At 45.1% G+C, this 19,221-nt stretch overlaps 2 protein-coding genes across 2 annotated transcripts; one reads left to right on the forward strand and one right to left on the reverse strand.

Annotated features, from left to right (window-relative positions):
* The first annotated feature begins 260 nt into the window (after positions 1-260).
* On the forward strand, positions 261-6,761 carry LOC146628552 (histone-lysine N-methyltransferase SMYD1-like). Its single transcript, XM_085359600.1, has 10 exons — positions 261-578; positions 1,938-2,114; positions 2,897-3,110; positions 3,203-3,333; positions 3,650-3,688; positions 4,613-4,799; positions 4,876-4,968; positions 5,079-5,242; positions 6,246-6,414; positions 6,494-6,761. The coding sequence occupies exons 1-10, from the start codon at positions 442-444 to the stop codon at positions 6,584-6,586; spliced, it is 1,404 nt and encodes a 467-aa protein (XP_085215726.1). The 5' UTR covers positions 261-441; the 3' UTR covers positions 6,587-6,761.
* A 264-nt stretch (positions 6,762-7,025) lies between these two features.
* On the reverse strand, positions 7,026-17,864 carry dqx1 (DEAQ box RNA-dependent ATPase 1). Its single transcript, XM_085359599.1, has 12 exons — positions 17,599-17,864; positions 15,385-15,750; positions 13,745-13,938; positions 12,445-12,898; positions 10,791-11,090; positions 10,561-10,660; positions 9,421-9,579; positions 9,088-9,279; positions 8,857-8,982; positions 8,385-8,575; positions 8,107-8,297; positions 7,026-7,838 (listed from the first exon to the last, which is right to left on the reverse strand). Exons 2-12 carry the CDS (start codon positions 15,718-15,720, stop codon positions 7,628-7,630), a joined length of 2,454 nt encoding a protein of 817 aa, XP_085215725.1. The 5' UTR covers positions 15,721-15,750; positions 17,599-17,864; the 3' UTR covers positions 7,026-7,627.
* Positions 17,865-19,221: the final 1,357 nt, after the last annotated feature.

Here is a 19,221-nt window from a genome sequence, read left to right on the forward strand (position 1 = left end):
AAAGTGACTTTATTTCTATTTATTTCATAAAAGAAGACTTTAAAATCTTCTTTTATGTGTTAATGAGTGTAAACTGGGTGCAGTCACCTCCACTCTACTGTAAAAAGCAAAGATAAAGTCACTGAATCTGTTTCCTGTCATGTGCCTCTGACAGACAGCCACAGCTGCCCCGGACCAAAATACCACTGGGGGAACCGACCCAAACAAGGGGTACCCACATGCACCACCTCATACCTCCTTCACCTCCCTCCCTCTCTTACCGCTCTGCTGAGGTGGTTCAACCCCTTCAGGGTTATTTTTGGCCTCTGCAGGGGTCGGCCTAAGAGGAGAGAGAGAGGGCACCCGAATGTTAGTGAGAGTCCTGCACTCCCTCAGCCTGTCCCGCCCTCGGCTGCTTTCTCCTTCCTCACTGTCTCCTCTGTGTTTTGTTTGCCCGGCACAATGACTGTAGGGAACATGGAGCGAGCCGAGCTGTTTGATGCCGGGAGCAAAGGTCGAGGCTTGAGGGCCGCCAAAGAGCTCAACACGGGGGAAGTGATCTTCTCCGAGCCCAGCTTTGCAGCTGTGGTCTTCGACAGGTACGGGTCTCCTGGTCGTTCTGGGTTTTGCATGAACATGTCTCAGGTGTACTCAGACTGTGGGCGTTGGTCACCATCTCAGGGTCGTGACCTTCCTTCTAGACCTCTGAATTCTATGACATCAGCAACACGAAGGCCATCGAGGTGTCATGTGAACTTGAGCGTGACATTCTGGATCCAATGTGAGGAGGCTCCAGCAGAAAGGATTATGGCACCTTTACAAGGTTTAACGTTCAGGTTATATTAATATAAGATCAGATTTGAGAGTGTAACGGCTTTTAGCATCATATATGGAACATAAAAAAGCACATTGTGGTTGGTTTCAGGTATGCAGTGATCTGCAGGTTGATTCTCACTGTTTAGTTTGGCCTCTGGAGACAGAAAACAGACCTGTCCCCGAAAATCTGAGAGGGATGGATGTTTGACAACGCAGCAAAAGTCAAACTGGGACACACAGGAGGCCATTGCGACGTCATTAGGAACTGGATTGATGTGGTCTGCTTTGCTGGTTTCAGTGGTTTGAATAAGCTGCAGCCATCTGAGTTTAAAGTCGTTCAAGCTTGGTTTTGTTTTTTTGGCGCCAAAGTTGACAGTTGACCTTTTGACATAGAAAATGACTCTTGTGTCCAAATGTAGGTAAAAGAGAAAAGATTTATCCAGCAAATTATTGGAAAACAAACATCCAGAGAACCAGATTGTTTTTTCTGTTCCTCTACGAGGACATGGAATCTTTGATCTTTATTGAAACTATGAGATATTATGATGAGGGCCTGCAACTGTAATTTCATACAAGAAGGTAAAAATTTTATGCCTTCGTTAAATGAACTAAAGTTATTGGATCTCAGGATCAGGCGGGAGCTGATTCCTGATTTTTTTTGAGCGTTCTACATGTTTGCTTTGGTTAGTAATGATTTGCTGATGGCTAAAATCAGCTGGTATTAAAGGGAACACTGGTTTGTTGATGTGCTAGAATACCAGACACAGATCTGGTAGCAGTGTTAGTGTTACAGCCTTATAAGAGCTCGTATCTGCAAGACGGCAGCTCACCGAAGCAGGCATGTACTGAGGGTTTCTGCACAGTGTAAGGCGGGAGCTGTCCAAAACTACAAAGAGACTGAGGACGCTGTAAGTGGTGAGAGGCATTAACAACGCTGCTTGGCGTTGTTTTGGACCGGCACAGAGGGCTAAACAAACAGTTTACACACAGACCTGCAAACTTCTGTGAGGTTTAAAGAATGATAAAGAAATGAGAATCAGGGAAACTAGAAAAACAGCTACATACTTTCATTATTCTCTGAACATAGGAGCACTCCTCATCTCTGTGATTTTACCATTAACCTGTCTGTGTTTCTCTTTCAGTTTGGCCACCCAGGTGTGCCACAGCTGCTTCCGCCATAAGGCCAATCTGCACCGCTGCGCTCAGTGCAAGTTTGCCCACTACTGCGACCGAACCTGCCAGACCGCGTGCTGGAACGAGCACAAGCAGGAGTGTGGCGCCATCAAGAAGCTCGGCAGCGCGCCCAGCGAGAATATTCGGTAAGAAAAGGTGCATGACAGAGACCTCTGGGTTTCCCACCATCGAAAAATGTGCTAACATCTGAAATGTTTTTGCTTCCTGGATAAATAAAGTTTGTAGAAGAGAAGGGAAATAAACTTTGTATGAAAAGACAGATTTTCACTCCCCTTGAACGCTTACAGACTTCACACATTCCCTGCAGTTAAGAGCTGTTTACAGGCCGCGAAGTACCAGAAAGTGTGCTTAAACTAAGATTTATTAATACCGGAAGTGATGTTAAATGTGATAATGCAAGGTTTGTCCAAATGTGCTCAATCTTGTTTTGTATTTGGTTACTACCAGCAATCCCATTTATCTGTTATCCCCAAATTACCTGTGACTCATCTAAAGCTAAGATTGGCATTGGATTTTGTTTTAGCCACGTGCTAAATAGGTAAAGTTTCTTTTGGGGTGGGGTTCAATTGGGGTGTTCCAAATTAGGTGGACCAACCCAACTAAAAAGCTTAACCAAAGTCTAAATAGGTCATTGGGGACCTGGTTAAAGCCTTTGCTGCTGTCATGATCAGAAGGTTGAACTTCCAGGTATCTGAGGCTAATAAATCAGCCATGCTGGGGGTTTGTGTCACATGATTGTTTTAGAATTGTGTGTCTACAACAAAATCCCAGTTACACCTGGAATCATTGCACTACATCATGCGTTTCCTGCCAGGTTTATTGTTCTGGACTATGATCTGGCTGATATTCCCAGGAATCTTGGACATGGATGAATGAACCTTCAATTTCCTGTTTCTTCCTGCGACAGCTTGGCAGCTCGTGTGCTGTGGCGTATGCACAAGGACACGGGCATCGCTTCCGACAGTCAGCTGATCTCTGTTGACCAACTGCAGGAGCATGTGGCCGACCTGGCCGCCGAAGACTTTAAGCAGCTCCAGGCTGACGTGCACAAGTTCCTTCAGTACTGGTCTTACGGGACGAGGCAGCACTCTGTCGACTATATCTCACACATCTTTGGCATCGTTAGTGTTTCATCATTAATCACCAAATCCAACATCCTAGCCCTGCCCCTGCTTCTTCTTACCCTTCCTGCCATCTGTGTCTGTTCTTGCAGATCAAGTGTAATGGATTCACCCTGAGTGACCAAAGAGGGCTGCAGGCTGTGGGTGTGGGTCTTTTTCCCAACCTGTGCCTGGTCAACCATGACTGCTGGCCTAACTGCACCGTCATCCTCAACCACGGGAAGTACGTATCCGAGCTGCGGAGCCCTGCTCCATCATGAAATAAACCTCTCAGGGTCATTTCATAAAAAACACTACAATTTGAAAAAATCTTAATGAAAGCACGCAGAATTTTATCCTCCTAACACTAAGAAGTTGTTTATTATGTGACGACGCTTGTGCTTGTGACGACTTAATTTACAGATATATATGGAGGCATATATTAGGGAAGTAAAGTACAGTAATAAAGCCAGAGTCTGGCAGATTTAGTGGACCACACCGATGCTTTACTTTAAACAGAGTGCAGCGTATAAACGTCTGACTCTCTCTTTTCTTTGCAGCCAGTCAGCTGTGAGCTCTGCTCTCCACTCTCAGAGGAGGTATGTTTTGCAGACGTTCACCACTCGTTCCGACATATGACTGGCTTTAGTGAGAACACACAGAGACACACGCCAGTGTTTATTCCAGCTATAACGCAGAACGCTACATACAGTTTTATTATCTTTCTGTTTCTCCTGTGAGGCTGAGGAAAAAAACACAAATATTAGACTGAGGTTAGAGTTGCAGTTCCTGTGATGTCCACTGGAGGCTCCCTCGAGAAGTGCACAAGTCCCCATAGGACTTGTGTTAAAATATACAACTTCACAGCAGAAATAAAAATGTTTACAGCCTGGTACAAAATCAGTTTTGATCTCTGTGGATAGTTTCCTCTTCATAGCATCTGTGCAGGTTTGGTTGCACTAAAGAAGTTCTTAGACGTGAACTGCTTTTCCACAAGAACTTTTGAAGTTTTCAGTTTAATAACACAGTGTCTACAGGATCCACCTAAGGCTGTTAACCACTAAGGTTGCATATAGCTAAATATCCACGTTAGTTCAAATATAGTGTATCCAAACAGTAGCCAAAACGTCACTAATCTCAGGGCTGCATTAGGTTTTTACCTTACAATTCTATGATTATAAACAAGAGATCAACCTGCCCCATATCTCTAAAAGTACACTTGTATGCAGAGATCATAGTGAACATGGACTAATCAACTTCCAGGATTCAAGATATTCAGATAGGTAACAAAGTCCAGTTTCCTCCGCTATAAAACAATTTACATGCATCGTGGTGTCCTCAGAGTTGTCCCTTAAGACGGTTGATAACCATCGTAAACCCTCACTGGGGTTTACTGAGACTCTACACATGGAACCAAATGTCTTCACCAAACTTAAAGAAGTCCAGTCACTTTCTGTTCAAGCTCCTTAGACTACCATGACCTGGATGACTGAGAAACACCATCCGGTCCTTCTCTGTCCCAGGATTGAGCTACGGGCTCTGGGGAAAATCCCTGAGGGAGAAGAGCTGACCGTGAGCTACGTGGACTTCCTGAACCTTTCGGCTGACCGCCAGAAGAAGCTAAAGGAGCGTTTCCACTTTGACTGCACCTGTGAGCACTGCAGCAAGCACATCGAGGATGACCTGATGACAGCGGGTGCAGACAGCAAAGTGCGAGGGCAAACATTAGACTGTTTTTAAAGTGTATTTTCAGTTTATTACCTCGACTTTTCTCTCATTCTCTCAGCCATCTGCGGATAAGGTAAAGGAGGTAACAGTCTTCAGTAAGGAGTCTTTGGAGAAGATTGAGAAGTCACGTGTTGAGGGAGATTACAATGAGGTACACCACGCCCCTGTCAGCTTCCTTCCACCTAACCCTCTCTTGATGACTGTTGCCATGCTTTCGTTAACTCCTTCAGTCTAGTCAGCATCTCTCCTTTCCTCTCTCAGGTGCTGAAGTTGTGTTATGAGTGTCTGCAGAAGCAGGAGAATGTCCTGGCAGATACTAACCTGTACAAGCTGCGAGTGCTCAGCATCGCCAGCGAGGTCCTGTCATACCATCGGTCCTTCGCCAAGGCAGCAGACTACGCCCACAGGATGGTGGAGGGATACAGGTTAGTGCTGATAATAGACTCCGTATCATATCAACATAGCCGCCAGGTTTGAGAAGTGAGGCCAGTCTGGAAGCGCTTCCATGAGGCAGACCAGAACAGCACATTTAGGAGTCCCGATGTCTGCTAAACTCTCTGCAGACCTCCATAATTAAACTTTGGTAGGTCATGCATGGGAGCTAGGGTCTAAAACCATGTGTGAAATGGAAGAAGTTTGGAACCACCAGGACTCTTCATAGAGAAAGTGACTATCTGAGGTCTTGATTGGGGAGCAACGATGAACTGGTTATTCCAACAAAGCTTCCTCTGAAGAGATTAGGGATAGCCATCTCAGTAGCTCATTAATAGGGCCCTTCTGTTAGAACAGCTGGAAAGACCCAGACTATTAGACCTGATGAGGCAAAAAATTCAGTTTTGAGGTAAAAAAAAAAAAAAAAATCAGTCCCTGCCTGTAATCTGCTAAAACTGCCCCTATAGTAAAGCATGGTGGTGGTAGCATCATGCTGTGTGGTTGCTATGTTAGTAACTTGGACATGGAGGCTGGTGTAGACTGAGGAAAAAGTAAATAATACCTCTGGTGTATACTGGGTTTGCCCCAGCACCTTATCCTGGTAGGATGTGTCCTACACTTCACTTAGATTGCATCCAGGTGGCATACTAGTCAGATACCAAAACCGCCTCAACTGCCTCTTTCAATGTGGAGGAGCACAACTCAAATGGTTGCAAACAAAGGCTACGTTCTAACGCTTTTTATCTGCTGCTTCTGAGCTTTGAAACAGTCCATCACTTCATAACAGATCTGCCTAAACATCAGCGCCTTTTAAATGAATGCATGAGACACTACTTCAACCTGGCCTGTAATCCTGCTGGAGCTCAGAGTTAATGTAAAATAAATCTACAAATAATAAATAATTTATAATATATACTCATTGCTTTAGAGTGTGTATGTAAAGCATCTAAAACGTTGATTTTGGATGACTTTCGCCCCCTTTGCTTTTGGAAACAGGAAGTTGTACCACCCCAATAACGCCCAGCTGGGTATGGCCATTATGCGGGCAGGTGTCACCCACTGGCATGCAGGGCAGATTGAGGAGGGCCACAGCCTGATCTGTCAGGCCTACCGCATCCTGATGGTCACCCATGGATCCAACCACGCCATCACCAAAGACCTGGAGGTCACAATGCACTCACATGTTTGGTCTTTAAGTGCTATAATAAATTGTAAATTCATTGATTTCACTGTTTTTGCTTTAGGGGATGCGCACACAGACCGAGCTGGAGCTGAAGATGTTCAAGCAGAACAAGGCTGCGTACCAAACCATGAGGGACGCTGCACTGAAGCACTGAACACCAGAAACCTTCACCGCTGATGCTCCTATCTTAACTGTCCGCTGTACATACCGAGTCCCCTAAAGCTCTGCAAACAGCCCCTGAGCAGAGATTGATCTGATTGCAAAGCTGCAGCTAGTAATGCAATATGCTGCATGTATGTACAATAAAAGTGGAGATACATGTGCTGTAACTACAGGCATCATTAGTGTTTATCATTCAGTGTAAATTTTATCTGCCTGAGTAATGCATCTACACAGCTCGCCGAGCAAGGACAAAGTTGACACTCCTGCTTCTTGTTGAAATACAGTCTCACAGTCTTCCCCGATGCCCAAAAACCTAAAACCAGTGGCTGAACTCACGGTTGCTACATCCTTTTTTTACTTACAGTCTGTGGTTTAGCCTCATCATTTATGTGTAATCTCACTGACAAACCAACAGACTCTTTGGAGGAGGCAATTCTCTTTAATAACTGACAGTTTTAAATCTTACAGTAAAGCGACTTTAAAGGTTAAAACTCAGGTAGCTACACAGTGCAAAATCACTCAGCTGAAATCCTGAAAACATGAAAAACTTCACTTTATTCAAAGCAGTTTTTGCACCGACACAAATTCTATTAAAAAGGGAAAAGACTGAGCAAGAAAACTGTATCAAAACAGCTGGGAAGCATCAGCATCACAACAGATCACAGTGAGCCCTGAGAAGCACCTCTTCATGGGCGTCTGCATAGAGGTCAAAGGTCGTACACTAACAGGGAGTATTGCTTCCGGTATTTCACCCTCATCGCTCCTTCCTTTTTGTCTTTAATTTAAAACTCTAAATTCATAGAAACATAGAAATCTCTCTTTAAATAAAAGCAAATGTTTGAGATTCATTTTTAAATAAAGTCAACAACAAAAACAAAAAAAGAGGAAATGAGGAGGTGTGAATGTTCATAGCCGCCACACAGAGGAGGAGACACACAGGACTGTACATTAGTGTTGCACGTGTAAAGTCACATCAAGAAGACCGCCAAGTCTTCAGAATCCTCTCCTGAGAAGCTCCGCCCCTTCTCCCTTCTCATTGGATGACGCAGAGCTCAGTGCTGGACTGATTGTGAGGCTCCTGCCCCCCCTCAGCGTCTCTAGGACTCCGGCCGTGCTCCTGCGCCGCCCCCTCCTGATCGTACAACCCTGGCGGCTCTAGGCTCTGCCGCAGCTCCATCAGCAGCTCCTTCCCGTCACTCGAAGGCAGGTTTCCAAGGAAGTACTGTGGCGCCAGCTCCACAAGCCTATGAGGAATCACGATAGGCGTCAACAGAGATGCTTAAAGGTGATAATAATCAGCACTAAGTGACAACAGCGTCTCAAAACACGACTCTTTTACGCCCTCATCCTTCACAGGCTGCTCGAGGCAGCTGAGAGCGTTGTGGAGGGTCTGATTTTTAAATTAGATTATAATGTGCTCAGACACTGGGATTAAAAATGTTTTTCACTTTAATAAAGTTGCATGAAGCCACTTTTTTACTACATTGCAGCCAATTTGCAGCTTTAACTCACATCTGTGGGTGGACGTCAGAGGCGATGCGAATGCAGTTGTCGCGGGAGATGGTGAACTCGTGATAGAGGACCCAACTGGGGGGGTCGGGCCGCGGCTGTCGACACAGGTAAGAGGAGAAGGGGTGAAGGTGAGCCACGTGGCGGTGAGTTAGCAGGAGGTAGTTACCGGAGCCGTCCACATCGTGAGCCACCTGAGGAGGAGGAGTCAGTGTTACACAAATTCACCAAGTGGAAGAGCAGAAATATGGGTAAAAATATTTTTAAAATGAGGAGTTTACTTTGAGGAAGAAGCCTGAGATGAGAGCCCGCTTGATGTTCGTGCAGTTGTCTTGGCATCCGAAAGTGGGAGGAGAAACGGGAAGCTCTATCCGCTGCATCACCTCCAGCAGCTGCGCCCTGATCACCACAGCCAATCGCAGGGCGGCGTGACAGAGGAAGTTCGTCGTGCACCAGGCCTCATCCTGATTGTCTGCAGTGATCACACACAGGCCGGCCAGCAATCAGAGGAACCAGCAGAAGCAGTTATTGAATTTCAGGACTTGTACCCAGAAAACAGTGAAAATGTTTTTGGGGGTTTTTTTTTCCTTTAGGCTTCAACTTGATTAATGTCAAATACAGCATGGAAACGGGTCCACGGGCTGTTCTGTTAAATTTCTGTTTCATGGAAAAAAGTTGCCTAAAGCTTCTGAAAAATATTGCACCATCACTGCTGAGCACAGTACATCTGTGATGAAGGTTAAGTGTACGTACGCTCCAAGAAGGCATTATATATATTGATGAGAGTCATGTGATCTCCCTCTGTGTGCATCAGAGGCCTCCAGTGTGTGACGGCAGCCTCCTCTCTGCTGGGCTCTGCAGTGACGAAGCAGGAAGGAGCTGCAACAAGAAAACACAAAGATCAGATCAAATGTTCTTTATTAAAAGAGTCAATGTAGAACGAATGTCTCTCATCGGGCTTCACTTCCTGCAATGCTTGCTTACCCGTGAGCATCGCAGCTATCGTGAGCAGCTCGTCGACGCAGTCGTACTCGCAGGCGGCGATCAGGGCTTTCGCCAGCGACGGCTCCAAGGGCAGCTCTGACATTATGATGCCGACCTCCGACAGGTTTCCGTCGTCGTCCAGCGCTGCCAGATAGTCCAGGTCCTCCAGGGCCTGCATCAGGGCCTCAGGGGCTGGGGGGAGGGGCAGAGAGAGGAGGGTATGAGGGTAAATCCAAACTACTACCAGTTTGGACTGTCTCCTTAGCATGGGTACAAACGTGTACCTCCTTCACTGTGTGCTCTGTGGCACAGAGGAGGTTTGCAAAAAGTCACCTGGTCTGTCCAGGAACTTGCACTGCCCCATGTCAGCAATATCCAGCCTCTTCAGCAGCAGCACCAGGTGGCTGAGGTTGTCCTCCATCACACCTGGACAGTGAGCCTCCGCCATCCCCTCTTCATACAGGGACTGGGAGTACAGACGCAGGCACAGGCCTAAAAAGTGAGAGAAGTCACACAGTTAACAGCCATGGTGAAACACTGCAGGTGTTAAAGGTATTTTCTGTAAACTCCTGTTTAAAAATAGTTCAAATCCTCCCAGAATTATCCAAAGCAGCCAGCAGAGTGTGAAGAAAGATACAGAGCTAGGCCTCTCCCTGTCCATGTAATACCAAAGTTTACCATAAGATGGCAGCATGCAGTCTGCCGAGAGGAACTGCACTATAACTACATGGACGACCCTGTTTTATACCTCACAGTCACCTAAAGTTAAAACCATTTAATCCCCGCTGTATTCTGCTCATGTTTAATGGTCTTCTTTTACTTCTGTAAAACCATCACTGATACATTTATGCTATCATCTACTGAAAGGTTTTGGAAGTTACCGTTTGTCCCTAAATCCTGCACTGAGCTTATTTTGGGGGATTAGTTAGAAAAGTTAGAATTTGTCGCTCCCTTTGCCTTTAATCAGTTGGTAAAATTACATCTAAACTAAACCTCAGTGAGCTGCTGTCACTAAATCAATTTCAGGCCATTTAAAGTTACCCGGCAGCTGTTCAGCCTGGAGCGACTGTAAAGATGAGCTGTTCTGCTGCCTTAAAATGGTAGATACTGCAATACACCCTATAATCAAGCACTTAGTGACAGTGGAAAGGAAAAACTTCCTTTTAACACGAAGAAGCCTCCAGCAGAATCAGGCTCAGGTAGGGGCTGCGACCAGCTGGGGGTGCAAATATGTGAAACTTAAAATTAGATCAACGGTCACTTCAGACTCTCACCACCAAAGTTGAGAAACCAGCAGGTGACATCATGGCAGCTATGGACATCTTTTATTTACAGTCTATGGGAAATACCAATGGAGTTTTATCTTTCAGTCTTTGAGCTGTGATTAGCTCAGTCAGTGCTTCATAACTCTTCAGCAAACTGTTAACCCTCAGGAAGCATTTGTGTGGGAGTGAAACCTGAACAGATGCGTACCTGGAAGGTGGCTGTTCACCCTCTGAGTGCGCATGTCGGCCTGGTGTTTGCTGATCGTCCTCAGAACCTGAGAGTTTGCTCTTATTTGTGGATTATAAACCTGCCACAGAACATGAATTAAATTCAAGCTCAAAAACAGGCCTGAATATGCGTAAAGCTTATTAAGTGATAATAAAAAAAAAAGAGTACTTTTACATGAAATATTGCTGTTGATACAAAAACAAACTCACATTTTTTAGTTGGAGCCCCATGTCGATGACGTAGCGAACTCCGGGCAGTGAGAAGGATGCCTCTGCAAGTGCATCGGTGAGGATGACTTTCCTTTTTTTGCCCACACCTCCAGCTCCCAGTGCCGAGCTGACCTCAGAGCTGCCGTCCTCCCTCAGGGTGGACGCATCAGGGTCGGACTCGTAGATCCGCTGTGTAAGCCCACCCAGTCCGGCATGGAGGGGGAGGAGTCGCAGAGCGCCGAGCTGAGGACTCAAAGCTACACACTCCTTCTCCAGCAGGGCGGCGCACTCTTCTATTTCCTGTTTAACAGAGAGGAGACAGGACATGATCAAATCCACTGTGAGGGTGTGATTCAGGGGACATGTTTTCATCACCAGGCTGAAAAAGCACCAACAGCTGCAGTTCCCCTGATGTCCACTGGGGCTACAGCAGTGAGGCCCCATACTCTCCCGTGTTAAAGTGCCTGACATTAAAGCAGAAATAAACATTTACAACCTGATACGTAACCGGTTTTGCCTCCATTGCCGATTTCCTCTTGTTTGCGCTGTTGGTTCCTTTTGGGGCATTTCTCTAAAAATGAAACACCTTCCACAAACAAACAAGCACAAAAAACCCTCACCTAGCTTGTGCTCTGTGAGGTTAAATGATGCTCCTGCCAAAGTTTGATGGTTTTAGCTCTCTGATAGAAGACAAAGAAGTCAAAATGTTCTAAATAAAGAGCACACTTAACAGAGTGAATGTTTTTAGGTGGCCTGCTGTCACCTGCAGCTGTCCTTCTTTTCTAGCGTTGCTTCTCCAAACTGAGGACGAGCTGATTGTCACTTAGTGGCAATTTAAAAAGAACTTGACAGTGTTCCACTCCAGGTAATCCTAACTAAACCACCCTCGAGGGAGACAAGGCCTCAACAGTGAGTGAAGGAGCAGGAGGTGTGGTGATGTTGACACAAAGGGAGTTTAAATGAGAGTCTAAAGTGAAGGTCAATATGTACAGAAAGCACATGAGGGATTTCTGCATATTTGTAGTTTCATTTGAGCTGAGACATCAGACACCTGCAAAGCCCCAGACGCCTCTCAGGCGGAGCTGACCTTATTTCACTGCTCTGCAGGACAAAGGTGGTGAAACTCTACAACTCAGAATAAAGAATGAAGATCGGTTTGGGTAATTTGCTTTGTGTTAAAGTGTAAAAACTAAACACTGTGTTAAAGGAATAAGATCAGGGGTCATTGTACCAACAGGCCCAGGCGTTGTTTACTTTGTTTGAAACAGAGATAGCTCAGTGGGTGGTTCCATGATTGGAAGGTCGGGGGATCGAATCCACCGAACCCTGAGGTACCCCTGAGCAAGGTACCGTCTCCGCACACTGCTCCCCGAGTGCTGGATTGGTGGCTGCCCACTGCTTCACTGAGTGAATGGGTTAAATGCAGAGGACTAATTTCCTACAGACTAATTTCCTATGGCATTAATATAGTGTACATCATTATTAAATCAGTCTTTGGTTTAGTTTTTGTTAAATGAGTCATGCTTTCCTTCATTAGAGGTTGTATTTAAATAATTTTCATGCCTGCTGATGTGGAGATTAATTTTTAAAGATATTCTGTCACAAAAAACCTCGGAGGATCTACTTTCTTCTCCGTGGCCGTTTACTCGTGTACCTGTGCACTGGCCAGAAACACCATCACGTCTCCTTCCTCTCCTCTCCGGTGCAGATCCAGCACCATGTGACATGCGACGGCGGTGGGTTCCTTTCCCGCTGAAAGCTCCCTGTACAGTGTCTCCACCTCCGCGTTCACAGCCTTCCTTTCCACTGCTCCACCCTCTTCCTCCTCCTCCTGGTCTCCATTAGCAGGCTCTGAGGGGAGGTTGTCCAAGGAGAGGTGAGGGACAGAGGGTCCCAGGAAGGTGGCGAGCCGAGGGGCGAGAGTGGGGTGAGTGAGGAGGACCACTCGGAAGTTGTCAGGCCTTTGGCGGCAGACGTCGCACAGCAGGCCAAGCAGCACGTCTGTGGGCACTGTGCGCTCCTGGAGCTCATCCAAGACCACGACGCCGTACTGATGCAGCAGGGGGTCTGACATCATTTCCTCCAGCAACAGCGTGTCGCTGACAAACCTGCGGAGAGGGCATCAAAACAGGACACGTGGATCAATCTCAGAGGAAACTAAAGTGTACAGAGTATAAGAATTGATGGTGAGGCTGTGGGCAGAAGAAAGGCAGAGGAATATTTTCATCCAGAACCAAAGAAATCCAGAGATGCAGAAGTTTAGACTTTAACATGGATCAAATGTTTCATGCAGGTTTGTTTCAGAGACTTTTCAAAGAATAACAAAAAGGAATAATTTGATACTTGCTTCCTTGTTGTGAGTTAAATGAGAACAGGGAACGAGCTGCAGTAGCTCCGTTCAAAGCAATCCTTATTTATCTTTTATCGAGCCTTTATGTAACCACTCTGTTCATCTAACTGAAACGAGCCATTTCAGCTCCCGTCTTTTTAAGACCCCCCTGATTGATCACCTTCTGAAAGCCTGCAGAGGGGCATCATCCAATGCTTATAAGATATACTGCCTGTACCTGCTGGATTAGAGTGTAAACATGTTATGAAGTGATGGCAGCTGATCTTGAAAGCAGAAGAAAGACAATATCTAGTGTAAATATTGAAGCAAAGATTCAGAGCAGTCTAAGGTTTATCGCAGATTAATTACTTTTACTTACGATTACCTAATTGTTTGATACTGACAACAAGAAGCAGTGCTGCTCTGTTCTATGCACTGTGTGCCTCATTTTTTAAATAACATTATAATTCACAATAAAAAGCATTTATCTTAAAAATATATTGTATCTAAAAGGTACAAGAGACAGAGTAAAGGAGAAATTTCAGAGTAATCTGAATACTTTTTATTTGCCACTACAGAAATGAAATTACTTTGAAAACAGCGTAAGATTTCAAAAGGATCTAACCTGAGCATGGTGTCAGGCGTGCAGCCGTCATCGTTGGGCACTCTGTAGCCGACCTCCAGACCCAGGCTGAGGTCCATCTCATCGGCCACGCGCAGGGCCAGACTCACCGCCGCCACCGAGTGAGGCTGCGAGCAGCACACGAGGCCATGAGAGAACTCGTAGGAGAGCGCGTACTCCACGCACCACTGAGGAACCTGCAGTGAGCACATGGGAGGACAGAGGTCACACAATGTTTTTAGACTTAATAAAGTTCTTCAAAGCCTATAATTCACACTATACTTGCGCAACATCATGAGCTTTTGGATGGACTGCTGTCATTTGGCTGTAAGCATTCAAATTCTGAGTGCTGCTTGTGATTGGTTCTCTTGCCCTCGTCTGCTAGTCAAGTCTGCTCACTGAGCCTGCCATGGCTGCGACCAGACAACCACCGCCATGCTGCATGACCTCAGACACCACAAGAAACCAGTGCACAAGTCCCAAAACCTGCACATGACCTACGTTTAGTCAAAAGGTGCAGAAACCAGTGGGTGACATCACCATGGCTACATCCATCCCTTATTAACAGCAATAAATAAACTGCCAACAAGTGTCATCCACGCATTACCAAAGAGAACAAGCTGGGCCTTAAATGGAGCTTAAATCCATATTTAATCAAAGCTTTCATTTGATCTTAAGAGGAGGAGGGGGAAGCTGATGGGGACCCAAACTAAGAATAAAGAATTAAATACAAAATAAGCAAAATATTCAGACCCAGAATAGACAAAAATGTACCCTTATGACACGTTTTTGTTCTTCTAAATTAAACCTTGAAGAGGAAATCAGGACTCATCAACACTGAGTAAAAACAGAAGAAATTACTGACATACAGCGAGCGCACTGAGGGGCAAAGGTCAAAGTGATAACAGATATGTGACCCAGATTCAGGTTAATAAACAGACAGCGCAGATAAAGGCTGTAACACAAAAAGAAAGACAAAGTGAAGGTATCACAGAAAACAGCCGATCAACAGAGACCGAAGCAACGAGCACATAAAGACTCACAGGGAGGAGGAGGTGGTGGTGCTGGAAATGAGATCTGTGGGTGTTTCAGGACGAAATGAGCGTTCAGGTTACAGCACAGCACTGTGAATCTATCACATTGGTTTAATGGTGTCATTCATTAGCCTGTGGGTGGATGTAACTATGGAGCAGGCATATAGATAACCAGATTGTCCCTGAGAAACAGACCCAGCACAGAAACCACCTCCAGGCCTGCAGTTCCTCTGATGTCCACTTGAGGCTGGCTCCACACACGAGTCATGTTAAAAGACCGGGTGTCAGACTGGACACATACAGCTCAGTCTGATCTTAAATGAGTGAGACCAGTAAAACCACCGTAAAGCACACAGGCTTCTAAACCAGCAAAACTCAAAACACAGTTTGAATTTACAAAGAAAAGACCAAAAATCAAGCCAAGTGTAAGATAAAGAGGGATTATTTTGATGCAAGTCATGCAAAGCGTCTCTAGTAGAGTCCAAGAATGAAAATATGGATTAGGAAATTTTCTAAATGGGAGCAACTGGGAGGCAGTCACAGATCTGACTGGCTTTGTTACATTTTCGAAAAAAACAAAACAAAAAATGTTTTCCTGCCTGTGGTTACCTGCGTGCTTTTCCCAGACCCACTGGGCGCGCTCAGTAGGACCATGTTGTGGCTCTCGAGGTGCTCCAGCAGACTCTGCCTGAGTCGCCACACTGGAAAGCGCTGCCTCTCCTCCAGCAGGGCATAGTATCGCGAAGAAAAGGGCAAACCATCATAAGGGTTCACCTCCAGGTCTCCCAGTCCTTCATCCTCACCGCCTCGACTTCCTCCATCTTCTTCATCGTCCAGATCCCCGCTTAAGAGGGAAGACACGGACAGTGAGTCCAGAGCTGTGGAGGGCCGAAGTTGGGAGGCAGAGGCAGTGGATGGCTTTGCTGCCATCGGTGATGACATCATCAGCAGGTTATCTGAGATTCCTTAGATTACCTGCAGAGAGAAAAAAAACCAACTAAAGGTCACAACGAGCAAAGTTCACCAATTCCTGCAAAACCAGAGAGGAAGAGTCTGAGGGCCCAGACTACTTCCTGAGACTTCACAGGAACCATCATGTTTGGTATGTAGCTGAGGAATGTGCGTCTCCGCCCAGACGCCACCGTGGTCATCAGACAGCTGCAGCACACACCCGCTGGGTGCCTGCTGCTCGGCTCACTTATTAATGTGTGAGGAAGCCAGAGAAGCAGATAAAAGCACAAGAAGAGGGAAAACACTGAGGTAGGGATGTGCAGCGAGAGTTCAATTTTTGATCTATTTTTAGATCATGATCACGCCTAATTTCTCCAGCGGTCCTCAGGGTTTGACTCAGTTCAGTGGGAACTGCGAGGTGTCTTTATGTAAACAGCAAAAAGTACTCTGCATGGCCAAAAACATCCAAACACACACAAAGCAAAACCAAAACCAGCAGGTGGAAGTTAAACAGATGACAGAGGCCGTCTACAGATTTTGCTTCATGTGCCACACCCTCCTCCACCTCCCTTTCCCTCCTGCTGACCTGCGCCCCTCCCTGAGCGTCTCCTTTTTGTGTTTGTGTGGTTTCAGGTGTGCCGGAGTCAGACCAGAAGCACACCGGATGACAGCAGCTCCATAATCAAATACTCAGCCCTGCCAAATGTGCCGGCGCCAAGCCAAATTTATCCACCTGTGCTGCTTTTCAGCACTCGGCCTTTGTTGCTGGTTTCCCAACATTCATCCTTTTCTATGTCTTCTTTACAGTCTCCAGATATGCTGCTAATAAGCCTCCCTTCCCACTCCACACTAACCCCCCTAATCCTGCTCCCATCTATCCAGACAGCACATCAATAGATTTTATTTAAGCCTCTCTGCAGCTTGAGGACATGTTTTTTGATATGTACTGTATTATTAATTATCATTAAAAACTCCTCGATTGTGTTACGGTGACAAAAACTACTCAGACCGCCTGGATACTCCTGCTCAGTAGCCCACCCACTTCTGTTTACAAGGAGCAACCAATCAGAAGAGGACTGTATAAGATGAAGGAGGATTATTTTTTAATTTGAAGCATGCTAAGCTACTCATATGCTCAATACATAGCTTGAAATGAGCAGAATGGATCTGTTTTTAATGAAAGATGAGAAACAGAAGCAGGTCGTTCATGTCGATGGCTGCTTCCTTGCTCTATTCAGCTACTGAAAACTGTTGGGTTGGATGTGGCTGGGCTGAACCCATCATATCAGCCTCTGGCAGAGGGGATATTCCTAACATGCCATCTCAGTCACACAGAAGCTCCACCCACTTCTGCCAATAATTAAAGAGAGAAAAGCTAAATAAGACCATTATATAATAAAGAAGGTTTATTTTGAAGTGTGACTCATGCAAAGCTATTCAGTTCAGTCCAGAAATAAAAAGTTTGGAGCAGAATAAGTGGAGGGGATTATCTAATATGAATCACTCATGGGTGGAGCCACCACCAGGTTCAGGTGTTAATGAAAACCACTGATTAGATTTGGATGACAAACAAAAGACCTTCTCTTGTGACTCTACAGCAGAGACAGTGGAGTCTCTGTTTAGGAGAAACTCGGGTTTAAAAACAGTCTCTGAGAAATAAGCCTGTATCAGGGTGATGTGGCACCGTTCTGACCCTTAACCATAATAAGCCTGACGAGTCTATTTAAGCAGACTAATGTCACAGCAGTCAGCCGCCCGCTCCTCTTTTCTTATCTCTGAGAGCCATTTTAATGCCAACGGGTCACCTGACTTGGCCGAGAGGAGGGAGGAAAGCCAGCACAGCAACGAGCCATCACAGGTACGCCTTCTTACCTGAGAGACATACCGGTCGACAGGTGAAGAAGCCCCGCTGAACCAGCCCGCCCTCCGCTCCTCCTGTTGTTGTTGCTGTCGGTTCAGAAAAAAAGCCGGCTTCACGTACCGGACAACAGCGAGACAGAGACCGGGACAGACATCCGCTCACCGGCCCTCTCCGTGAATCTTCCCCGGGCCCGCTGATCTCTTCACTGCTGACAAAGATAACGATAAAGACGGAGGAGGAGGCGTCTGCGTTAGCTGCCAGCCGCCATGTTGGCACGTCGAGCTGTCAAAGCTCGTGTTACTTTGAGGAAACCTCGGAGAGTTCAGAGCGTGACAGAGAGGCGTTCACGGAACAAGTTCGACATTTTTACTTGAGTAAAGACAGCCCAGTTAATATTTTCTTCCATTTTCCCCTCCCACATTCCCTTTATTTGTTTTTTTACTTATGAAGAAATTAAAATTATGTGTATTATTTGGACATCAAGGTCAGCAGTTCTGTGGCGCGACAACGAGACATAACCACGGTAATACGAGAAGAATTAAGATTGTTAAAAACAAATGAATAAAATAAAATACAAAAAGGGTACAATATCACACAAAAATGAATAAATATTTAAATAAATCAAAACTTTTTGCCTGTCTCCTTTGGATCTTTAGACATCAGAATTGTTGCCTGAAGGCAACAATTCATCATGGCCTTGCCATATTGGTCAGTTTGACTGACCTTTATTATAATTCTATATTTATTTAATTTGATTTTCGGTTGTTACAGACATGACTGGGGGATAGGACAGGGAGAAAGAATGAAAGAAAGAGAGGGAGAGAAAGAAAAATAGAGGGGAGAAGAGATGGTGAGGAAGGGGGGAAGAAAAAAAAAACAAACAAAACACCTGGATCACCTGTATGGAGATAAGAGAAAACAGAAGAGAAAACAAACAAGAAAGAGCAACATAATAAATACAACATCATCACAATAAACTAGCTAACGGTAGATACTAAATATTACATGTTATTGTGCAGTACGCAAGATCGAGAGCGCACAATGTGCTTTGAGGTAGCAGCCAAGAAAGGTGTAGTTTGTGTCTGTGAACACCCGTGTGTACACCTGTGTGCACACCTGTGTGGATCAGCACGCTTGTATTCAAGAGGTTTCTCCATGTAACGATCTGCTAGGGAGTGTGGGGAGCCATAGCCCCGCCCCTCAGGGCATGAAGCAGGTATGGAGGAGATTCAGGCCCCAGAATACGAATGAATGTTAGTTTTGATGTTTGATGAGTAAGCTTTAAAAAAATTCTTTATGTAATTTTATACTCATGTGTCTGTATTTCATATATTTCTGTATTTTCATAATTAATAGTTTAGATTGATTTATTTCAGTATGTATACACTGATTGTTATCTGTTTTAAATATATTTTAACAATAATTTGTTTAATTCTGTATTTTTTGTGTTGATTATTTATGAAGATTTATTTTTAAATATTTATTTCTTCATTTATTATGGCATGATGCAAGTATTTATTCCTGTATCTGTATTTTAAAATTTGCTGTACTACACTGATATTTATCTAATATAAAGTATATCTATAGCCACATCCAGTAAGCAGTTTAATTAACTAATTTATTTATATTTTTGC

The sequence above is a fragment of the Diplotaxodon limnothrissa genome, linkage group LG7 (assembly GCF_057381915.1).
Source record: "Diplotaxodon limnothrissa isolate DT_005_m linkage group LG7, D_limnothrissa_male_GT1.1, whole genome shotgun sequence".
Classification (NCBI taxonomy): Eukaryota; Metazoa; Chordata; class Actinopteri; order Cichliformes; family Cichlidae; genus Diplotaxodon; species Diplotaxodon limnothrissa.

Excerpts from the sequence above, each read along its gene's own strand:
- LOC146628552 (XM_085359600.1), top strand. The coding sequence starts at position 442 with ATGACTGTAGGGAACATGGAGCGAGCCGAGCTGTTTGATGCCGGGAGC. Across the intron at positions 2,115-2,896 it reads GCGCCCAGCGAGAATATTCG|CTTGGCAGCTCGTGTGCTGT; the intron begins GTAAGAAAAGGT and ends TTCCTGCGACAG. Across the intron at positions 3,111-3,202 it reads TCTCACACATCTTTGGCATC|ATCAAGTGTAATGGATTCAC; the intron begins GTTAGTGTTTCA and ends CTGTTCTTGCAG.
- dqx1 (XM_085359599.1), bottom strand. The coding sequence starts at position 15,720 with ATGATGTCATCACCGATGGCAGCAAAGCCATCCACTGCCTCTGCCTCC. Across the intron at positions 13,939-15,384 it reads GGTCTGGGAAAAGCACGCAG|GTTCCTCAGTGGTGCGTGGA; the intron begins GTAACCACAGGC and ends TGCTCACTGCAG. Across the intron at positions 11,091-12,444 it reads TGTTTCTGGCCAGTGCACAG|GAAATAGAAGAGTGCGCCGC; the intron begins GTACACGAGTAA and ends TCTGTTAAACAG.